The sequence below is a fragment of the Rutidosis leptorrhynchoides genome, chromosome 6 (assembly GCF_046630445.1).
Source record: "Rutidosis leptorrhynchoides isolate AG116_Rl617_1_P2 chromosome 6, CSIRO_AGI_Rlap_v1, whole genome shotgun sequence".
Taxonomy (NCBI): domain Eukaryota; kingdom Viridiplantae; phylum Streptophyta; class Magnoliopsida; order Asterales; family Asteraceae; genus Rutidosis; species Rutidosis leptorrhynchoides.
The window spans coordinates 33120182-33142705 of record NC_092338.1 but is presented as its reverse complement, the minus strand read 5'-3'; the positions used below and the strand labels follow the sequence as shown (position 1 = coordinate 33142705).

Here is a 22524-nt window from a genome sequence, read left to right as displayed (position 1 = left end):
GCCAAAAAGAGGAAAAGGAAAACGAATTTTGTAATATTTATATTCTCCATAACCCCATCATCCATCCACTCCACTCATTTTGTCTATTTTATTGGTTCATGTGTTTGGCTTTCGGTCCAAAAGGAAACAACAAGTTTCGATAATTAAAAAGGGACAAGAGTAGTAGGTGCAGCAGATTTCTGTTTGAGTTCATCGAATAGTTACAGCAGATTTATTTGTTTCGGTTTGATATTGTGATCAAGGAAAACGAGAAGCAAGCTGATAATGGTTGTTGTTGTAGTGGTGCTTCATGGTGCGGTGGCGTAGAGGTGTAACTAGGGTGACGGTTATTAGTGGTGGTAACTATAGGTGGTGATTGGTGGTGGTCTTTGGTTTCACAATGGTGATGATCAAGATGGTGGATTTCGATAGTGATCAAAGGAAAACGAAATAAAAACATAAAAACAAAAACAACACAAGGTTGTTCAATGATAGTTTCATGGATTGGTGATGGTTTTACGTGAGATGTTTCAAGAAATATAATCGATTGGTTACAGTTTTTGCGAGTTGATGGTTTCATGGTTGCTCAAACAAGTTGGTTTCGAATAATGGTGAAGTGGTGGTTGTCGAATAAGGAAAACAAGTGAAGAAGAAAGATATATCTCCTGTGTATCATATGCACTTGTATATAATTATAATATGAGGATATTGTATAGATATTTTGATATGCAACTTATAGCAATTAGCAGACAGCAAGGACATGGATTTCAATCACGAAGGACAGAAAAGTTATTAGATTAAATAAAGAAATCAAAAGCTGAATGTGACATTAAACAGATCTTGGCGTGTATATATATGGATAGGAATCTATTGTTGGACAGATTATAACAGGAACAATTTTGAGTGTGACATTTGTGATGACCCGGAGATTTCCGATCAAATTTAAACTTTATTCTTATTTTATTTCGATACGATAAGCAAAGTCTATTGAACTGAGTCTCAAAATGTTGGAACTATTTTACATAGATGCATTGACTCTGACTATTCCCAACGATTCACGAGCAATTGTTTGTAAATAAATATGTATACCTATATATAAGAGTGGGTATATATATAATAAAGTGAAATTATAAAATATGAATATTAGAATTTAATATGTAAAATAAAATATAAAATAATTAAGTGTAATTTAAAATGAATCTATATATATATAAAAATATTATTATTATGTGTACATTGTAATACATATAAGGTTTATAAATAAATAATAATTATTCAATAAAAGTTATTATATAAAGTAGTACATAAATACTACATAATTAATAATATAATACAAGTTAAAATTTAGTTGTTACATTAAAATTATTACTTTCAGAAATATTAAAATTAATATCTGTATTGTTAATAGTATTATTATATATATATGTAACGACCCGACCAAAACCGTTATTGACGGCGTCGTTAACTTAGGTCCCGTTGCGTGGTCGTAGTCCCTATATGAGACTCGTTTGACCAAAATTATGTCGCGTTCATTTGAAAGGTACAAAGTTTAGTTTAACAAACGGATCGACAATAAGTTTAAGTTTACAAAGTTATAAAGTATGAATGAAATAACTTGCGACATAATTAGTTTGAAACCACAGTTGCTATAAATAGCGTAAGTAAGTAGACAAAAGTTTGAATCCAAAAATGCTATCCCTAGCGTATGCATGCATGGTAGACTCCAATCAAGTAATCAAAGAGTGCGGAAGCATGTATCAAGTAGCCGAGTATGAACCTGAGAAACATATAGAAAACTGTCAACGAAAAACGTTGGTGAAATCATAGGTGTATTTGTAAACGTTGTTTTTGAACCACAAGATTTAGTATTCCCATAGTTGATTATCAAAATCGTTTGCATTCCAAAAGTATTGTTCGCGAGCACCCAATTATCAAGACTTAACGTTTCCTTCCATAGAACCCCATCACAATAGTGTTAGAACATACACTGTTTCTCGAAAATATATTTCATCCGTAGACGGTAGCGAACCGTCCGTAATGAGGGTTTGTCAAACCCGTATGGCCACACAATATAAGTTCTCGCTTACACCCTGCAAGTGTAACTAATGATAATCGAATTGAGGATTTTTGTTCTAACTCGCTGTGGAATGTTTGTTTTCCTTGTACTTGTGTTCAAAGTATAAAAGTAAGTAGTACGAAATGTAACAAAGTATATGTTTCTCAGCCCACAATTTAAAAGTATAAAAAGTTGTTGAAAAGGTGGGACTATGATCTCACCTCGAGTGCACGAGTATAAAGGTACTTCACAAAGTAAACGTGTGCATGAAAGTTGCTTAGTCTTGACCTAAACAAGTAAATTGTATCAATTAACCGGTTACGACACATGGTTGGGTGAAATGTGTTCAATTAGTCCTATGGCTCGTTACGACTCAAATAGTATAGCATGTGAATCACGTTGTCAAGTTTCATGCAAGAATCAAGTATAAAAGCATGTTAGAACGATTGTATAAAAGTTTGGTTAAGTTTGACTAAAAGTCAAACTTGGTCAAAGTCAACGAAAAAGTCAACACGTTCGGGTCGGGTCCCGAACTATTTTTCTATGCTAGTTATTCATATATAAGCATGTTAAAACAAGTTGCATGTAAATTGGAGGTCTAGAACATGTCAAACATTTTTAGTAAAAAGGTCAAGGGAAACAGAATCTGGACGCGGCTTAAGTCGCGCCGCGGCCAGGCCTGTCGCGCCGCGACAATGGCCGTGGCCTGGTCCCTGGCCTGTTTCACTTGTTCAAGGCTTGGTAAAATTTCAAACAAACGCAAAACTCAAACCGTAAACAATTAGAAAGCGTATCTTATACCGTTGGAAAGCTCTTTTGACAAGGAACACAACTAAACATGTTTCATCAAACAAAAACAACATTTTCCATAACCGATTTCTCGTCAAGTGATCATTTAAAAGTCCATTTTCAAAGTTTCAAGTTCATCAATTGCATTTTAAGTTTCGGGAATCCAATTCACACATATGATATGCCGTTTTGAAGGTAATGAAGCATACATTACTACTAAACACTAACAATTAACACTCCATGGCATTTAAGCATCCAAAAGTTCATGTCAAGAACTATCAAACCCTAGTCAAACATCACAAAATCATTAATCGGGTTTTTGAAGTTTTCTTAATCAACCTACACATCCAAATGTGGCTAATGATACTAGTAACACAATTAAAACATGCACTTTAACAATCTAACAACATTAACTCATCCAAAATCAAGGATTAAGCAAACCCATTTCAAAAACTCAAACTAGTTACTCCAAACCACAAATCGAGCAAACAAAACATATATTCATGTTACACACGAGCCATAGACACTAACTAACACAATTTCAAGTATATAAAACGAATTTAGAGAAATTTAGTGTTTTAGAAATGTTACCCAAAATGGATGAAATTGGTACCAAATCGAAGAGGATGATGAGAGGATCACGAATATGTAATTTGTTTTGAAGTTTGCTTCCCGATCCGAATTTAGATGATGAATTATGTTTGTGTTCTTGAGAGAAAAAAAAAAGAAAGAAAGAGAGAGAGATGGAGGGATTGAATGGTGGTGATTGGGGTGGACTAGTTGACCTAGTCAACTAGTTTGCCCCGTGTCAATTTTAGTCCCTCGAGTTTAGAAGCGGGTGCGGGAATTAACCAAACGAATATTTTTAAAACGCTCGAGTAAACGGGTGATGTAAAAATTAAATAGCGGAAATATAATGAACGTTACTCACGGAAACTATTAATTTAAATACGAAAGATTATGTTTTTTAAAAAAAAGACGGTGTTAAAATTAAATTTAACGGAAAAACGCGGGATGTTACATTATCCACACCTCAAAAGAAATTTCGTCCCGAAATTTAGTTGGAAGTAGTAGTTGTTGAATCTTACTCGAGATCTTGCGTTGTAAATTCTACGAGTGAGGGAGAAGTACGTCCTAGGGTATTTCAACGAACTTCGACGGTCGGGATTTTTACGTTGGATTGAAGTTTGGTTTCACGATTCATGGTTTCAACCGGTCCTCCTAGGAATGAAGTTTATCGTCGATAGTAAGCTTATCGAAAAGGAATGACAAGTTCTTGTTTCGCAAAACACGTCTTTGAGTTGATACATCGAATGTAGGATAAACGGAGACCCAAAATGAGTCGGAAAAGTCTAAACGGCTAGCGACGGGTCCAAAACACCCCAAGAATTTAAAGGATCAAAATATCGCGGATTTAGCTTCCTACGTTTTCCCGAAACGGATTGCACCTTTCCAAGGTGCGACTCTTAACGTGACGCGGTTTATTTGAAATGTTTACGTTTAACATCGGCGTAGCTCTTGGTGATTACGAGTCGCGTAGGGTTTTACCCGAATATGAATAAATTTTCTCGGTTGCTCACGAATAACCTCGGCCCCGGTGAATTGATCATCGTTTACTTGGTTTCGACAAAAAGGAGGATGACGTTTCCGGTCACATGTGGTTTCAAAAGGTATGACGTTAAAACTCGAATGAAGATCATTGTAGTACGAGGATTAAGCTAAAGGAAAATACTTTTCTCAAGTAAATTTGAAGTTAGTAATACAAACTTGTACTATGGTTTCCAAGGTTTAAATCGCATGTTTGTTCGGTCCGTCGGGTTGTGGATGGTACGCGGTACTCATGTCTAAACGCGGTCCCGAGGCTTTTTGTAAGGTACTCCAAAATCTAGAAATGAAACGAGGATCTCGGTCCGAAACGGAGTACATTCCGTAAGGTATATTGAACAAGTTTGCTAGGAATTGAAAACGTTAGCTAGGACAAGTTTCTCAAGAAAATTCGCGTCGCGGAAGATTTATCGGTTTCCAAAAACGTTCGTCGGGGCAAGTTCTTATCGGGTTTTGAAAACGATTGTTAGGACTATCCACCCTCGCGGCGAATACTTGTATGACGTGAAGAGTCGCTCTCCATTGAGAATTTAGAATAAGGACCTCCTGAACCGGAAGTACGAGGGTGATGCAAGAGAAGTTTCCGCCTCAGTGCGAGCATAACGAGTAAATTGTAGTTAGTCAATAAGACTGCGCGAGGACGAGCTAGTATACCCGTGTGACATACGGTTGAAGTCGAATGGAATCGGTAATTCATTCGGAAGCATAAATATAATTTGACAATAATTGAAGGTGTGTCCCCGGTATGGTTGTTATAATTATTCTCGGAGTTTTCGGATGTCCAAACCTGAAAAGATGAAGTCATGTACATGGCACATGGTGGTGTTTAGGTTGATCGAGTCTAACCACCATCACGCGTCACTAGAACTTTGGTATGTCTTACCGTAATATAACCACGTTGATCGAGTGTCGTTATATTACGCTAACTCATACTTCCATTCCCACATCACTCTATAGATTCAAGTTCGTGTAATCGCAAAAATCTAAAATGAACAAAATGTAACGACGTCTCAAACGTGACTCGTATTAAATCGAAAGAGTTTCTACAACTCTAAAGAAGCGTTTCCCCGTGGGAAGTGTATAAATGATTGTTCACGTCAATGCGGTTCGAATCAGACAATAACGTAGTTAGGTATGAAAAGAGTAACGAGTCATGATAGCGAGTAGTACGCAACCGTAGCGATAAATAGTGATGACGATACTCATCTAGAGTAGTGACAGTGACTTTACAATACTCATGGATAGTAAGATGAGACGGGGTGAATAACAACCAAGGAGTCAGAGTTCCCGAATCAAAGTGGCAGAATACGAGTTCGTATGATGAAGGTTGGGTACCATTAAAAAGTTTTCCTAAGAATGATTCAAGTATAATGCACAAGTAGTCAAGTAAGTGCTATCTATAGCAAATGTATGTCAGAATGCAAATGCTAAATATCCGGTTGTAGTCTAGACTCACTAATGCGTCCTAACGACTCTGTTAGACACACTAATGCACGTCCTAGTTCCCTACAACCAACGCTCTGATACCACTTGTAACGACCCGACCAAAACCGTTATTGACGGCGTCGTTAACTTAGGTCCCGTTGCGTGGTCGTAGTCCCTATATGAGACTCGTTTGACCAAAATTATGTCGCGTTCATTTGAAAGGTACAAAGTTTAGTTTAACAAACGGATCGACAATAAGTTTAAGTTTACAAAGTTATAAAGTATGAATGAAATAACTTGCGACATAATTAGTTTGAAACCACAGTTGCTATAAATAGCGTAAGTAAGTAGACAAAAGTTTGAATCCAAAAATGCTATCCCTAGCGTATGCATGCATGGTAGACTCCAATCAAGTAATCAAAGAGTGCGGAAGCATGTATCAAGTAGCCGAGTATGAACCTGAGAAACATATAGAAAACTGTCAACGAAAAACGTTGGTGAAATCATAGGTGTATTTGTAAACGTTGTTTTTGAACCACAAGATTTAGTATTCCCATAGTTGATTATCAAAATCGTTTGCATTCCAAAAGTATTGTTCGCGAGCACCCAATTATCAAGACTTAACGTTTCCTTCCATAGAACCCCATCACAATAGTGTTAGAACATACACTGTTTCTCGAAAATATATTTCATCCGTAGACGGTAGCGAACCGTCCGTAATGAGGGTTTGTCAAATCCGTATGGCCACACAATATAAGTTCTCGCTTACACCCTGCAAGTGTAACTAATGATAATCGAATTGAGGATTTTTGTTCTAACTCGCTGTGGAATGTTTGTTTTCCTTGTACTTGTGTTCAAAGTATAAAAGTAAGTAGTACGAAATGTAACAAAGTATATGTTTCTCAGCCCACAATTTAAAAGTATAAAAAGTTGTTGAAAAGGTGGGACTATGATCTCACCTCGAGTGCACGAGTATAAAGGTACTTCACAAAGTAAACGTGTGCATGAAAGTTGCTTAGTCTTGACCTAAACAAGTAAATTGTATCAATTAACCGGTTACGACACATGGTTGGGTGAAATGTGTTCAATTAGTCCTATGGCTCGTTACGACTCGAATAGTATAGCATGTGAATCACGTTGTCAAGTTTCATGCAAGAATCAAGTATAAAAGCATGTTAGAACGATTGTATAAAAGTTTGGTTAAGTTTGACTAAAAGTCAAACTTGGTCAAATTTAACGAAAAAGTCAACACGTTCGGGTCGGGTCCCGAACTATTTTTCTATGCTAGTTATTCATATATAAGCATGTTAAAACAAGTTGCATGTAAATTGGAGGTCTAGAACATGTCAAACATTTTTAGTAAAAAGGTCAAGGGAAACAGAATCTGGACGCGGCTTAAGCCGCGCCGCGGCCAGGCCTGTCGCGCTGCGACAATGGCCGTGGCCAGGTCCCTGGCCTGTTTCACTTGTTCAAGGCTTGGTAAAATTTCAAACAAACGCAAAACTCAAACCGTAAACAATTAGAAAGCGTATCTTATACCGTTGGAAAGCTCTTTTGACAAGGAACACAACTAAACATGTTTCATCAAACAAAAACAACATTTTCCATAACCGATTTCTCGTCAAGTGATCATTTAAAAGTCCATTTTCAAAGTTTCAAGTTCATCAATTGCATTTTAAGTTTCGGGAATCCAATTCACACATATGATATGCCGTTTTGAAGGTAATGAAGCATACATTACTACTAAACACTAACAATTAACACTCCATGGCATTTAAGCATCCAAAAGTTCATGTCAAGAACTATCAAACCCTATTCAAACATCACAAAATCATTAATCGGGTTTTTGAAGTTTTCTTAATCAACCTACACATCCAAATGTGGCTAATGATACTAGTAACACAATTAAAACATGCACTTTAACAATCTAACAACATTAACTCATCCAAAATCAAGGATTAAGCAAACCCATTTCAAAAACTCAAACTAGTTACTCCAAACCACAAATCGAGCAAACAAAACATATATTCATGTTACACACGAGCCATAGACACTAACTAACACAATTTCAAGTATATAAAACGAATTTAGAGAAATTTAGTGTTTTAGAAATGTTACCCAAAATGGATGAAATTGGTACCAAATCGAAGAGGATGATGAGAGGATCACGAATATGTAATTTGTTTTGAAGTTTGCTTCCCGATCCGAATTTAGATGATGAATTATGTTTGTGTTCTTGAGAGAAAAAAAAAGAAAGAAAGAGAGAGAGATGGAGGGATTGAATGGTGGTGATTGGGGTGGACTAGTTGACCTAGTCAACTAGTTTGCCCCGTGTCAATTTTAGTCCCTCGAGTTTAGAAGCGGGTGCGGGAATTAACCAAACGAATATTTTTAAAACGCTCGAGTAAACGGGTGATGTAAAAATTAAATAGCGGAAATATAATGAACGTTACTCACGGAAACTATTAATTTAAATACGAAAGATTATGTTTTTAAAAAAAAGACGGTGTTAAAATTAAATTTAACGGAAAAACGCGGGATGTTACAATATATGTGTGTGTGAAATTGAATACATTTGAGTTACTGTAATTAACATTATTAATATCATTATTAATATCATGCTTATTATAACTAGTAATATTATTATATTTTAGATATTATGATTAATATTGGTATTATTATTAGATATTATCATTATTATTATTATAGATTATCAACATTATTATTATTATAAAAGTAATATAATTCATTAATATTATCATTAAAAACATTGTTATTAATATTATTATTAACATATATTGTTATCATTATTCTTAAATTATTAGTATGATGATTATTATTATAGCAAACCGTAATTATTTTTATTTATATATAATATCAGTATTATTTATTATTATAAATTATATTGTTATCATCAGTATTTTATATTCTATATAAACATTATTAATTAGTATTATTATTAATGTATTTACCATTTATTAAAAATTAATTATATAAATTATGTACCAAATCAGTTGATGTAGCTTTCCATACTGTGTTAGAAAATTGTTTCTGTCTCCACACTTGGTAATAAATCGAATCAAATCAGAGGATACAACCAAAATCAGTTGTGAGTCTTGATCAATAATATATATTTTTTTTATTTTTCTTTCTTTACACAATTGAAGCTGTCGACACCTTTGAGATATAAAACGATTCATTTCTGTGTAAAGCATTCAGTCCACTTTTCTATCATCAATTATAAGTTATACGATTCCAATTACCTGCTTCAAATTAGCCAAATTAAATTGAAAACAGAAAGAAACCCAGTTTGTTCTCTGTCTCAAACTCAAATTCACAAAAGCCATTTTCAAAATGAATTAACCAAATATGGAAATGCAGAAGTGTTAGTAACTTTTTACTCAAACTATCTGCACGAATTCAAGTTCTAATTCTTTCTAACGAAGTTTAATTTTCGAGTCAAACTTTTATCTCAAAAAGTCAAAATGGTTGTTCATCGAAAAATTTGATCTCAGTTTGAGGTTTCAGGTTTAATTGAAAGTTCAGTTAGTTTTTAGAAACCAATTACAACATCTTTTGTGTTATAACATTTATATAAAACTTCCTTGAATTCAAATTTGATTTTTTTTTTTCTGCAACTCAGCGACGAGCTGTGCTGTATAATTTTTTTATTTTTATTTTTTTTCGTTTCACATTAATACTCTTACTTAATATTAATTGCCTTGAATATAATGAGGTATCTAAAATTTATGATGTTGTGACCTGTGGATGTACCGAATGATTATTGGGGAAGAAGAAGAACATCGCGAGATAGGGGTTAAAAGAAAATGGTTTGAACTATAATCACAAAGTCAGAAACAGACAAGTGGTTAAGTGTGGGTTTTGGTGAGCGGGAGGTTGCGGGTTCGAACCCCGGCGTGTGCGTTTATTTTTAAGAGTAATACTATGAGGTAGCCTTTCATAATTTCAATATCATTTTTCATTATTATTATTATTATTATTATTATCATTGTTATTATAAATTATTATTGTTATTATTGGTACTAATTATTATTGTTTTAATTGTTATTATTACTAAGTTATTATAGGTACTTAGTATTATTGTTATTAGTAAGTATTAAGTTTATTATTATTATTATTATTATTATTATTATTATTATTATTATTATTATTATTATTATTATTATTATTATTATTATTATTATTATTATTATTATTATTATTATTATTATTATTATTATTATTATTAGGAACATAATAAAACTTTCATTATAAACATTATAATTAGTGACAAAATAATGCAACTTATTATTATTTTTGTAAATATTAGTAATTGTACCATTTTTAGTACTATTATTATTATTATGAATATGTTTAGGATTATTATTATTATTATAAAACAATACAAGTTATTATTACTCTCACTAATATTAGTATAAATATCATTTTCGTAATTATTAGTTTTACTATTATTATTATTAACATATGTATCAATTTTATCAACATCGTTATTTATATTAGTATTATCAATATTAAGAAAGTTATTATTATGAGTAAATCATTATTATCAAAACTATCATTTTCGTTACAAATAAATATTTTGTACCTAAAATATACTTAATACATATATTATAATCATATTAATAATTTATATATCACTTACCAATTATAATAACATTATTTATATAAATAATTATATATAACGAATTAAGAATATTTTCATATAATACTAACTATATATATATGTATATATATATATATATATATATATATTAATATAACGATATATATAAATATTAAACATTTAAAATATATATACAAACTAAATAAGTATAATATAGAATTCAAGTTATAATATATAAACTTGTTCAAATACGATTACACATTTTAATATATATATATATATACAAATGATATAGGTTCGTGAATCCGAGGCCAACTCTGCATTGTCCAGTTTGTATAATGTTGTCATATGTATTTTTACTACAAAATACATTAGGTGAGTCTCATTACTCCCTTTTTAAATGCTTTTGCAATATATATATTTTTGGGACTGAGAATACATGGGCTGTTTTTATAACTGTTTTACGAAATAGACACAAGTAATCAAAACTACATTATATGGTTGAATTATCGAAATCGAATATGCCCCTTTTTATTTAGTCTGGTAATCTAAGAATTAGGGAACAGACACCCTAATTGACGCGAACTCTAAAGATAGATCTATCGAGCCCAACAAGCCCCATCCAAAGTACCGGATGCTTTAGTACTTCGAAATTTATATCATGTCCGAAGGAGGATCCCGAAATGATGGGGATATTCTTATATGCATATTGTGAATGTCGGTTACCAGGTGTTCAATCCATATGAATGATATTTTGTCTCTATGCATGGGACGTATGTTTATGAGAAATGAAAATATGAAATCTTGTGGTCTATTAAAATTATGAAATGATTATTTATGTTAAACTAATGAACTCACCAACGTTTTGGTTGACACTTTAAAACATATTTATTCTCAGGTACGAAAAAAATCTTCCGCTGTGCATTTGATCATTTAAAAGATATTATTTGGAGTCATTCATGACATATTTCTAAAGACGTTGCATTCGAGTCGTTGAGTTCATCAAGATTATTATTAAGTCAATTATATTTGGATATATTATGAAATGGGATGCATGTCTGTCAACTGTCGATGTAAATGAAAGTTTGTTTTTTTTTTAAAAACGAATGCAATGTTTGTAAAATGTATCATATAGAGGTCAAGTACCTCGCGATGTAATCAACTGTTGTGAATCGTTTATAATCGATATGGACTTCGTCCGGATGGATTAGGACGGGTCCTTTCAACATTAAACATACTACTTCAATTTACAATATGTATATATTCGTGTATATATATATATATATATATATATATATATATATATATATATCTGATTATATATAAATCAGTATTTTTCATATATATATATATATATATCGAAATTATATCAAATAAAAATATTAGTAATAACAAGCTATATGTTTCAATTTCTTTTTATATATGTTATTTATTATATTAATATTCATAATACAGATATTGATATTTATATTAATGATAATAATAATGAAAGTAACTATATTTTTAACTTGCAATCAAACTTATTATATGAATATCACATGTTGTTAAATATGTAATATACGTAATAGCATATATTCAATATTTAATATTTATACATGATAATTATATATAGAAATTATGTATACATATATATATATATAATCATTTTAATTATAACTTATTTATTTTGTATATTATTCTAATGTTTAAATTATATTTTATACTTTCAAATTATTATACATACTTTCATTTATATATATATATATACACATATTTAATTACAACAATTGTTCGTGAATCGTAGGAAATAGTCAAAGGGCAAATGCATTCATGTAATCTATTCCAAAATTTTGAGACTCAGCCTTACAGACTTTGCTTATCGTGTCAGGAACATATATAATTAAGTTTAAATTTGGTCGGAAATTCCCGGGTCGTCACAGTACCTACCCGTTAAAGAAATTTCGTCCCGAAATTTGAGTGAGGTGGTCATGGCTAACAATAAACATGTTTTCATGACGAATATGAGTTGATAAATTGAGATTTATCATCATTGAGTAATATGGATAAAACAATTCCATTATTAGAAGGGCATGAATGAAGCGATCACAAAATAGTGAAATGAGAAAGATAAGTTTCATCATACTTTTGACTAGTCATGGTTGATTTTAAAAAAAAATAAAGTTCGTCTTAACTTTTAACGTCGTCTTGGTTGAATTCCGGAATTCAAGGGATTTTAAGAAAATTTTCGAAATCTAAAAGATTTGATTCTGCGGCGAATAAGGAAATTAAGATCTCTATAATTAAATACCGTGATCTGCCTCGATTACTCTGTCTGATTTTTCCATTATAAATCAAACTCTTCCGTTTCATTATTCTCACCATTCATATACTTTTTTTTTTAGTCTATACATCCAAAAGATTGTGAAATGCTTAATCCCGTTCTAATCATTGATGTTTTCTTAATCATCATTTTTGTCATCCTTCTTTCGAATCTTCCATCAGAAGAATTCTGTTTACTCCTACTATTACCTTGGGGTAATACTATTCTTAATTATTCCATGTCTTTATATTGTTATTCGTATTCATATCCGCGGTTTGTAACCTCCGTGTTATTATTGGGCTTTATATTTCCTCTTATTTTTTGGAGCTTTGTCCCTTCGTTTCTTCTTCTTGCGATTAAACACCGCTTGTAATGGTTCAGAATTCGCAGATATAAATTTCAGAATGAACATTGTTAATGTTCTAAAAAGGAAATCGTAATGGCACGATTTGATTTGTCGAATTACCAGAATCACTGAGAATAGAACTATCAAGAATATATTTTCTTGATATGCTCAGAAGTTAATTTGAATGAAAGAGTTATGTAACATGGCACATGATGACGTTATGATATGTGAATCATCACATTCCATTAGAAACTCAGCATGACTTATTGTAATATAATCACGTTGATCAAGTGTCATTATATTATACTAACTCATGCATCAGTTTCCAACATTACTTCAATAACATTCATATCTTAAGCTTGAAAGTTTACAGAATATAGAAACTAACAGTTTCTATATGATGTAACACTGATAGCACGAAGAGATTATTGATTTCAGATAAGAATAATTATAAGAATATCTTCAGAAATATGGAGGATATTTATAATGAAAGATACGATAATATCTTTGAATATCTAAGATCAGAGAATGATGGAGACTATTGTCTGCAAGGGTTTAGAGTAACGAGCAAGATATTCGCTAAAGACTTCAGCAGACATTGAATCATTTAGATTCTTTAAAGTCAAACTTATTCTTTATGATTTGTCAACGGCTTCCTTCATAGTTTCGCATAATTCGCTTTTCGGTACTAAATTTTCTATTGAGTGTTTCCAATATAATGATACACAGGAAGCACGAAGAGGTATATAATTTCGGACGAGGATATTTATGAAAATATCCTCAGAAATATCGAAGATATTGATGATGATATTTTGCAATTTCTAAGTTCAATGGTTGATGGAGAAAGATTTTCCGCAAGATTTTAACATGACTTCGGAGCAAGATACTCTCTAAAGATTTCAACGGATCCAGAATTACCTGAATCCTTTGAACATAGGGTTTGGTCCTTGTATTTGTCCTTGGTCTCCTTCATGGGTAGCTCAATCTGTTTTTCAATACCCAATTTTCTATCGCGCGTTCCTAACACTCCTTTCTTTTTTCTTTTTTTTCATCAAACTTTTGGTCGTTTAGACCATCTACCATTTTTCTGTTTCCTCTGCATTTAATGCTATGATATCTGAATCATCGGTTATTAATCCGAGGTGGTTTCAGGAAAATTGTGTTTTTAGATGATTAAACGCTGATGGTAATATGGTGGAATATGAAAGGTTCCCTGGTAACAATAAAAGAGCACGCGTATATATCAACGTTATAATAAGGTTGTTTCATACGAAAAGTCGAAGTTGTCTTGTTGGAGCTGTAACAAAACTGGCTATCTCGAACAGCAGATGCAAAGTTATTTTAAGTAATAATAACGCTAAAGAAGCTAGCACAGATACGTGTTAAACGTCTACTCAGGTTTCAAGTATTTTCAGGTGCATGACTATATGCATCAATCTTTTCTTCCGTAGATGAAATGCGGTTGGTTCATCCTCTCGATTGAGGTGTTTTCAAGATTCATGAAAGGTTTGATCGCAGATTGTAATCGTCAAGATACAAATGAGATTTAAATGAAATCAAGTGGCAAACTTGAAGAATTGTTTAGTTTCATATATTATAATCAATATTTTAATTCATCTTAATTGTCCAATGTTATTAGTCCACAGTCGATAGTCCACAGTTAACAGTCTAATAATTTATATATAGTTTAATATATAATATTCGAATTAATTAATAAATATCGTGACCCGGGTACATGTCTCAGACTCGATCACAACTCAAAGTATATATATTATTTGAGAATCAACCTCAACCCTGTATAGAGAACTCGATCATTACTGCACATAGAGTGTCTATGGTGATTCCAAATAATATATATAGATGCGTCGATATGATATGTCAAAACCTTGTATACGTGTCCCGATATTTAAAATGCGTAAAATAAATAACAGAAATTAAATGACAATAAATAAAGTGCGTAAAGTAAATAACAGAAATTAAATGGCGATAAATAAAATTGCGAAAATGTAAATTGCGATAAATAAACTGCGATAAATAAATTGCGATAATTAAATGGTAATACGGAATTAACAGTTAGCTAGGAACAGTTAGCTAGGATTTTGTTAGCGTGGATTCTTAATAGAATTTCATATTGTTAATTAATCTGTTTCTAATCAATTTTTATTGTGTCCATTATTTCTTCATTATGCCACTTGTTGGATTCTGATAGGTCAAAATCCAAATATGTAATTGGATGAATATGGTTATTCTGTGGTGAACGGATTTGTATATCGGTGGATGTAAGTAGGATAGTAGATGACTGTTGAAACAGATTCGAAGAACGTACAATGTAACTTATTAATGTGAAATTTAAATAGTCCTCGGGTATTACCTACCCGTTAAAATATTTTCACCATTAACAGTTTGTACAAGAGAATTTTTAATTACAAATCTTATGAAAACATATATACATATATTTTCTTCAGATGTATTCATGGATTTAATGAGTTAATATGATATTAAACTCATTTGCTTTTCGGTTGGAACTAGAATAAATAATCTCTAAAACTTTAGAGATTACATATTCGACATGTCGAACGAAGATCATACTCAAAGTACAGATGATGATATTGAAGCATGGATTGTTGATGGTACTGGTGCTGTTATTGATTGTACTGTTGGTGTCGGTGATGTTGCTGAAGCTGGTACATTTTGCATCATATTCTCCGAATTGATTATTCGAGCGCGAAGTTCGTTGACTTATTACTTCAGGATGATTGTCGGTAGGAACGAGCGGATGAATAAGGTTCAGAATTGTGGATAGAATATAATCTTGTCGAGTTACCCTGGAAATGAGACTGAAAATGGTGTCTCGAACAGGTTCGCCGGTAAACGCTTCAGGTTCATTGTCAAGAGGTGAATTCGGTTGGTGGAAGAGATTGCCTTCTGCGCGTTTCCATTAATTAAGTCGACTACGATCCCATCAGATGAATTGATAATGGCTGATTGGTTGATTCATGCCGATGACGCTGTTTTTGGAGCTTAGGTGAACATCTATGTCAGAATAGCTGTCGGAATAACTATCGGAATAGCTATCGGAATCTGAGGGACTCGAACTGGTTGTGGTATTCATCTCGTATGATCAGATGAAGGATTTTCGATAAGAAATAGATTATAGGATGTAGATTAGTACCCTGCAATACATAATTTACATATGCATATATAATACTAAAATCCCATAAGTTACGGAGGAATCTACGGAAGTTGTCAGGCAAAGTTACAGTAACAGATACGCTAAGATATGAAGTAGCAGATACGCTAAGATATGAATTTTGTCTATACACTATTCATGCAGTCAATGCAGTAAAACGTGTCCAGACTAATAATGATAAACAAGTGATTCTCTAAAAATGATAAGCAGGTAATTTTTGACACAAAATGATAAGCAAAACTTTTGATATGCAGACACGGTCGAAGTCCAGAATCAATAATGCATCCTAACGACTTATCAGTTAGACACACTAATGCAGACATGGTTCGCTAAGACCACCGCTCTGATACCAACTGTCAAGACCCGTCCAAATCCATTCAGACAAAGTCCATATCGATTATAAACAATTCACAAGATTTGATTACATCGCGAGGTACTTGACCTCTATATGATACATTTTACAAACATTGCATTCATTTTTGAAAAGACAATCTTTCATTTCATCGAAAGTTGACAGCATGCATACCATTTCATAATATATCTAACTATAATTGACTTAATAATAATCTTGATGAACTCGACGACTCGAATGTAACGTCTTTTGAAATATGTCATGTATGACTCCAAGTAATATCTCTAAAATGAGCAAATGCACAGCGGAAGATTTCTTTCGTACCTGAAAATAAACATGCTTTAAAGTATCAACCAAAAGGTTGGTGAGTTCATTAGTTTATCATAAATAATCATTTCATAATTTTAATAGACCACAAGATTTCAATTTCCATTTCTCATAAACATACGTCCCATGCATAGAGACAAAAATATCATTCTTATGGATTGAACACCTGGTAATCGACATTCACAATATACATATAAGAATATCCCCATCATTCCGGGATCCTCCTTCGGACATGATATAAATTTCGAAGTACTAAAGCATCCGGTACTTTGGATGGAGCTTGTTGGGCCCGATAGATCTATCTTTAGGATTCGCGTCAATTAGGGTGTCTGTTCCCTAATTCTTAGATTACCAGACTAAATAAAAAGGGGCATATTCGACTTCGATAATTCAACCATAGAATGTAGTTTCAATTAATTGTGTCTATATCGTAAAACATTTATAAAAACAGCGCATGTATTCTCAGTCCCAAAAATATATATAAAAAGGGAGTAATGAAAACTCACGCATATAAATATTGTAAAACAGTTAATAAAGCATTTGCATGTATTATCAGCCCAAAAACGTAATGAGTAAAAAGGGAGTAAATGAAATTCACGCATATAAGTATTGTAAAACAGTTAATAAAGCATTTGTATGTATTCTCAGCCCAAAAACGTAAAGAGTAAAAAGGCAAATGAAACTCACGCATATAAGTATTGTAAAACAGTTAATAAAGCATTTGCATGTATTCTCAGCCCAAAAACGTAAAGAGTAAAAAGGGCAAATGAAACTCACTTAATGTATTTTGTAGTAAAAATACATATGACTATTTTGAACAATAGAACGATGCAGGGTTGGCCTTGGATTCACGAACCTATATCATTTGTACATATATTAAAAATATATAATAGTAACCGAATAAGTTTATATATTATATCTTTAATTAGTTATTTAGTTGTGTATATATTCAAAATGTTAATTTTTATATAAATAGTTATATTAATATATATTTGATTAGTATTATAATAAAGACATTTAACATGTTATATATGTAAATATTTATATACCTTTTGTTAATATAATTAAAACACACTTGTATCCATAATAATACCTTTAAGACTTTTATTTTCATAAATGTAATTAATAATAATAATAATAATATTGATAATACTGATAATAATAATAATAATAATAATAATAATAATAATAATAATATTAATAATAATATAATAATAATAATGGTGGTAGTAATAATACTTGTAGTAATTACTCATAATACTAGTAGCATATCAATATCAATCATAATAAAAAAAAAAATGATAATAATAATTAATAATAATAATAATAGTGAAAATGAAAATATAAAAATGTATACCCTTTTTAAAGCTTTTCTAAAAAGAATCGCCCATGACGGGGCTTGAACCCAAGACCTCTCGGTAACTCGACACCCCCCCTCTAACCACTACACTGCTTAATGTTTTTCTGTTGTTATTCATAACATAATTCTTATTAATCCAGATTCTGTTTCTTAATTCTTCTTCACAAACCCATTCAATACAGACCCATTTATACTCTATCATTTATCCTCGATGTATCATTGCAGAAATCTTAATATCGTCTATCATAATCACAATCCTTGTTCGTGTTTATGTTTTATTAACATTATAATTATGCATCGCCAACCTAATCATCATCGGGTATTATCTAACATCATCATCAATATCTAAATCAAAACACACGTATCACATCTGGTTGGCGATTTAAACAGAGAGCGTAATGCTGCAGCAGCCTCACAGGAACTAGTGATTGGATCATGGTCCAACAAAGAACCCAACAGAAACTCGGCCCAAGAAATATCACAATAAGTCACGTCCCAAGTTGTTGAGTAATAGTATTCGGTACAAATTATAATGAATAACACACGATATCAATTACCGTCCAAAAGCAAATCCGAGACAGAAACAAAAGGCGACATTCTTCTTGATCGAGCAGCAGTCATCATCACGTCTTCATTATATATCCCCACCAACACCAATTATTAAATCATCTAGTTGCACATGTGGGGTTATATCCTAGAAACTTTCGGCCAAAAAGAGGAAAAGGAAAACGAATTTTGTAATATTTATATTCTCCATAACCCCATCATCCATCCACTCTACTCATTTTGTCTATTTTATTGGTTCATGTGTTTGGCTTTCGGTCCAAAAGGAAACAACAAGTTTCGATAATTAAAAAGGGACAAGAGTAGTAGGTGCAGCAGATTTCTGTTTGAGTTCATCGAATAGTTACAGCAGATTTATTTGTTTCGGTTTGATATTGTGATCAAGGAAAACGAGAAGCAAGCTGATAATGGTTGTTGTTGTAGTGGTGCTTCATGGTGCGGTGGCGTAGAGGTGTAACTAGGGTGACGGTTATTAGTGGTGGTAACTATAGGTGGTGATTGGTGGTGGTATTTGGTTTCACAATGGTGATGATCAAGATGGTGGATTTCGATAGTGATCAAAGGAAAACGAAATAAAAACATAAAAACAAAAACAACACAAGGTTGTTCAATGATAGTTTCATGGCTTGGTGATGGTTTTACGTGAGATGTTTCAAGAAATATAATCGATTGGTTACAGTTTTTGCAAGTTGATGGTTTGATGGTTGCTCAAACAAGATGGTTTCGAATAATGGTGAAGTGGTGGTTGTCAAATAAGGAAAATAAGTGAAGAAGAAAGATATATCTCATGTGTATCATATGCACTTGTATATAATTATAATATGAGGATATTGTATAGATATTTTGATATGCAACTTATAGCAATTAGCAGACAGCAAGGACACGGATTTCAATCACGAAGGACATAAAAGTTATTAGATTAAATAAAGAAATCAAAAGCTGAATGTGACATTAAACAGATCTTGGCGTGTATATATATGGATAGGAATCTATTGTTGGACAGATTATAACAGGAACAATTTTGAGTGTGACATTAAACATACTACTTCAATTTACAATATGTATATATTCGTGTATATATATATTTATATATATATATATCTGATTATATATAAATCAGTATTTTACATATATATATATATCGAAATTATATCAAATAAAAATATTAGTAATAACAAGCTATATGTTTCAATTTCTTTTTATATATGTTATTTATTATATTAATATTCATAATACAGATATTGATATTAATATTAATGATAATAATAATGAAAGTAACTATATTTTTAACTTGCAATCAAACTTATTATATGAATATCACATGTTGTTAAATATGTAATATACGTAATAACATATATTCAATATTTAATATTTATACATGATAATTATATATAGAAATTATGTATACATATATATATATATAATCATTTTAATTATAACTTATTTATTTTGTATATTATTCTAATGTTTAAATTATATTTTATACTTTCAAATTATTATACATACTTTCATTTATATATATATATATATATATATATACACATATTTATGTACAACAATTGTTCGTGAATCGTCGGGAATAGTCAAAGGGTAAATGCATTCATGTAATCTATTCCAAAATTTTGAGACTCAGCCTTACAAACTTTGCTTATCGTGTCAGGAACATATATAATTAAGTTTAAATTTGGTCGGAAATTCCCGGGTCGTCACAATATGGGACTTGGAAATGATTAAAAAAAACCTTTGGCTACCTGTGACTATTATTACCAGAAACGTATTGTTAAATACAACTGAGCAATAACTTTTTGGGTTTTAGAAAAACATATAGCTTATTTTCCCCTTTCGTCTTATTGTTTTGGTTCAAATATGCAGATATTGGGGGAGCTAATTTTAAATTATGAGTGGTTAGTATTTATAGGATAATAAATATATGTTAGGGAGCAAGTGTGAGTGTTGACTACTACTGGTAATCAATGTTTTTAGTATGGGTACCAGATTACGTTCTCTTAAACCAAATGTCTAGACCATCTGGATGTCCTTTTTCCAATGGCTGCAATTTTTGGCCAGTTTACAAATAGATATCCAACACGTATATATAGATGGATATATTTTTTGGCTTAATTGGCATGTAATCATCTTTTACCATCTGAATTTGCTACACACATCTAAAATTATATTTTGTGAATTTGTTAGGCGCAGCGGTCTGTTATCATAATCACGGTCCCCCAGCTCACAAATGCTGCAACTGTAACGCAATAATGTGGTATGAGGAGCGGAACAACAAACCTAAAAACACTTCCAGCCCAGTATTCTCGATGTGTTGCCAGAATGGTAAAGTACTCCTGCCAAAATTGAAGGATCCTCCTCCACTCCTAAAAAGCCTGCTCGATTACAATGACCCTGCAACTGCCAAATTCTGAGAACAGATACTAATTTATAACAGCATGTTTTCTTTTACGTCTTTCGGGACAAGAATAGATCATTCTATCAACCGGGGGCGAGGTCCATATACCTTTAGAATAAGCGGTCAGACATACCACAGAATTGGTTCACTTCTACCGGAGGAAGGGCGTCAACCAAGATATGTACAATTGTATTTTCATGACACCCGAAATGAGGCAAAAAACCGCATGTCTGCTTTTCTGGGCAATAACTCAAGAGAGTCAATAGATGAAACGTTAACCAACAATCTCATTGGCATGCTTGATGAATCAAGCGCTGTAGCACAAGCTTTTCGTATGGCCCGAGATTGGTCAGCTGACAATAGAGGTTCTGAGTGCAGCCTCCGTTTGATCGCTAAGGCAACCAGCTCCCGTCAGTACAACTCACCCAACGTCACTGAAGTGGCTGCACTAATCACGAGCGACTTTGGTTACTGTAACTCTACACGAGATATCATCGTCCAGGAAAACAACTATTCACCACAAAGAATCTCGAAACTACACCAGTTATACATGGCATTGCAATACCCGTTACTTTTCCCCTATGGGGAAACTGGCTACCATGAAGAAATACCATATCACAATAATAGTGGAAGGCAAAAAACAAACCGCGGTCACGTCACCATGAGAGAGTTCTATTGTTATAGAATTCAACAACGTGAAAGTGAGGCCACAACTATTCTTAAGGTGGACGACTATTCCAACAGTACCTGGTGGACGCTTATACGGCTGTAGAAGAGCAGCGGTTGAAATGGTTACGCCACCACCAAAATGAACTCCGCATTGACCTCTACAATAATGTTTGTGATGCTGTCACGAGGGGCGACACATCTGCTGTTGATCATATACATAGCATTATATATGTATATTTTATTTGCCAAAATCCAAGAGCAGAGTTATGCGGACTATAATGCAAAGTCATGAAGTATCCGCTGAAAATAAGCATAGCAGCTGTGTTTCCACACTAATCGGGGACTGCGGTTCAATCCGCTGAGTTTTCGCGGAAGGATAAGCAATCCGCGGATCGCGGATATCTTGAACACTATAAATAGAATGCTTGGCCTCTCATTTATAGGTTGTTGATTTTCTGCCATTTTGCCTAAGCCTTTGTAATTTCCACTTGTGATCTTGCCCAAGGGATTTTTACACCGCGTAAAGGTGAATTAA

At 32.4% G+C, this 22524-nt stretch overlaps 1 protein-coding gene across 1 annotated transcript; it reads left to right on the top strand.

Annotated features, from left to right (window-relative positions):
• The first annotated feature begins 21546 nt into the window (after positions 1-21546).
• LOC139853536 (uncharacterized) lies at positions 21547-22092 on the top strand. The gene has a single exon (XM_071842926.1). The coding sequence runs from the start codon at positions 21547-21549 to the stop codon at positions 22090-22092; it is 546 nt and encodes a 181-aa protein (XP_071699027.1).
• The last annotated feature ends 432 nt before the right edge of the window (positions 22093-22524 follow it).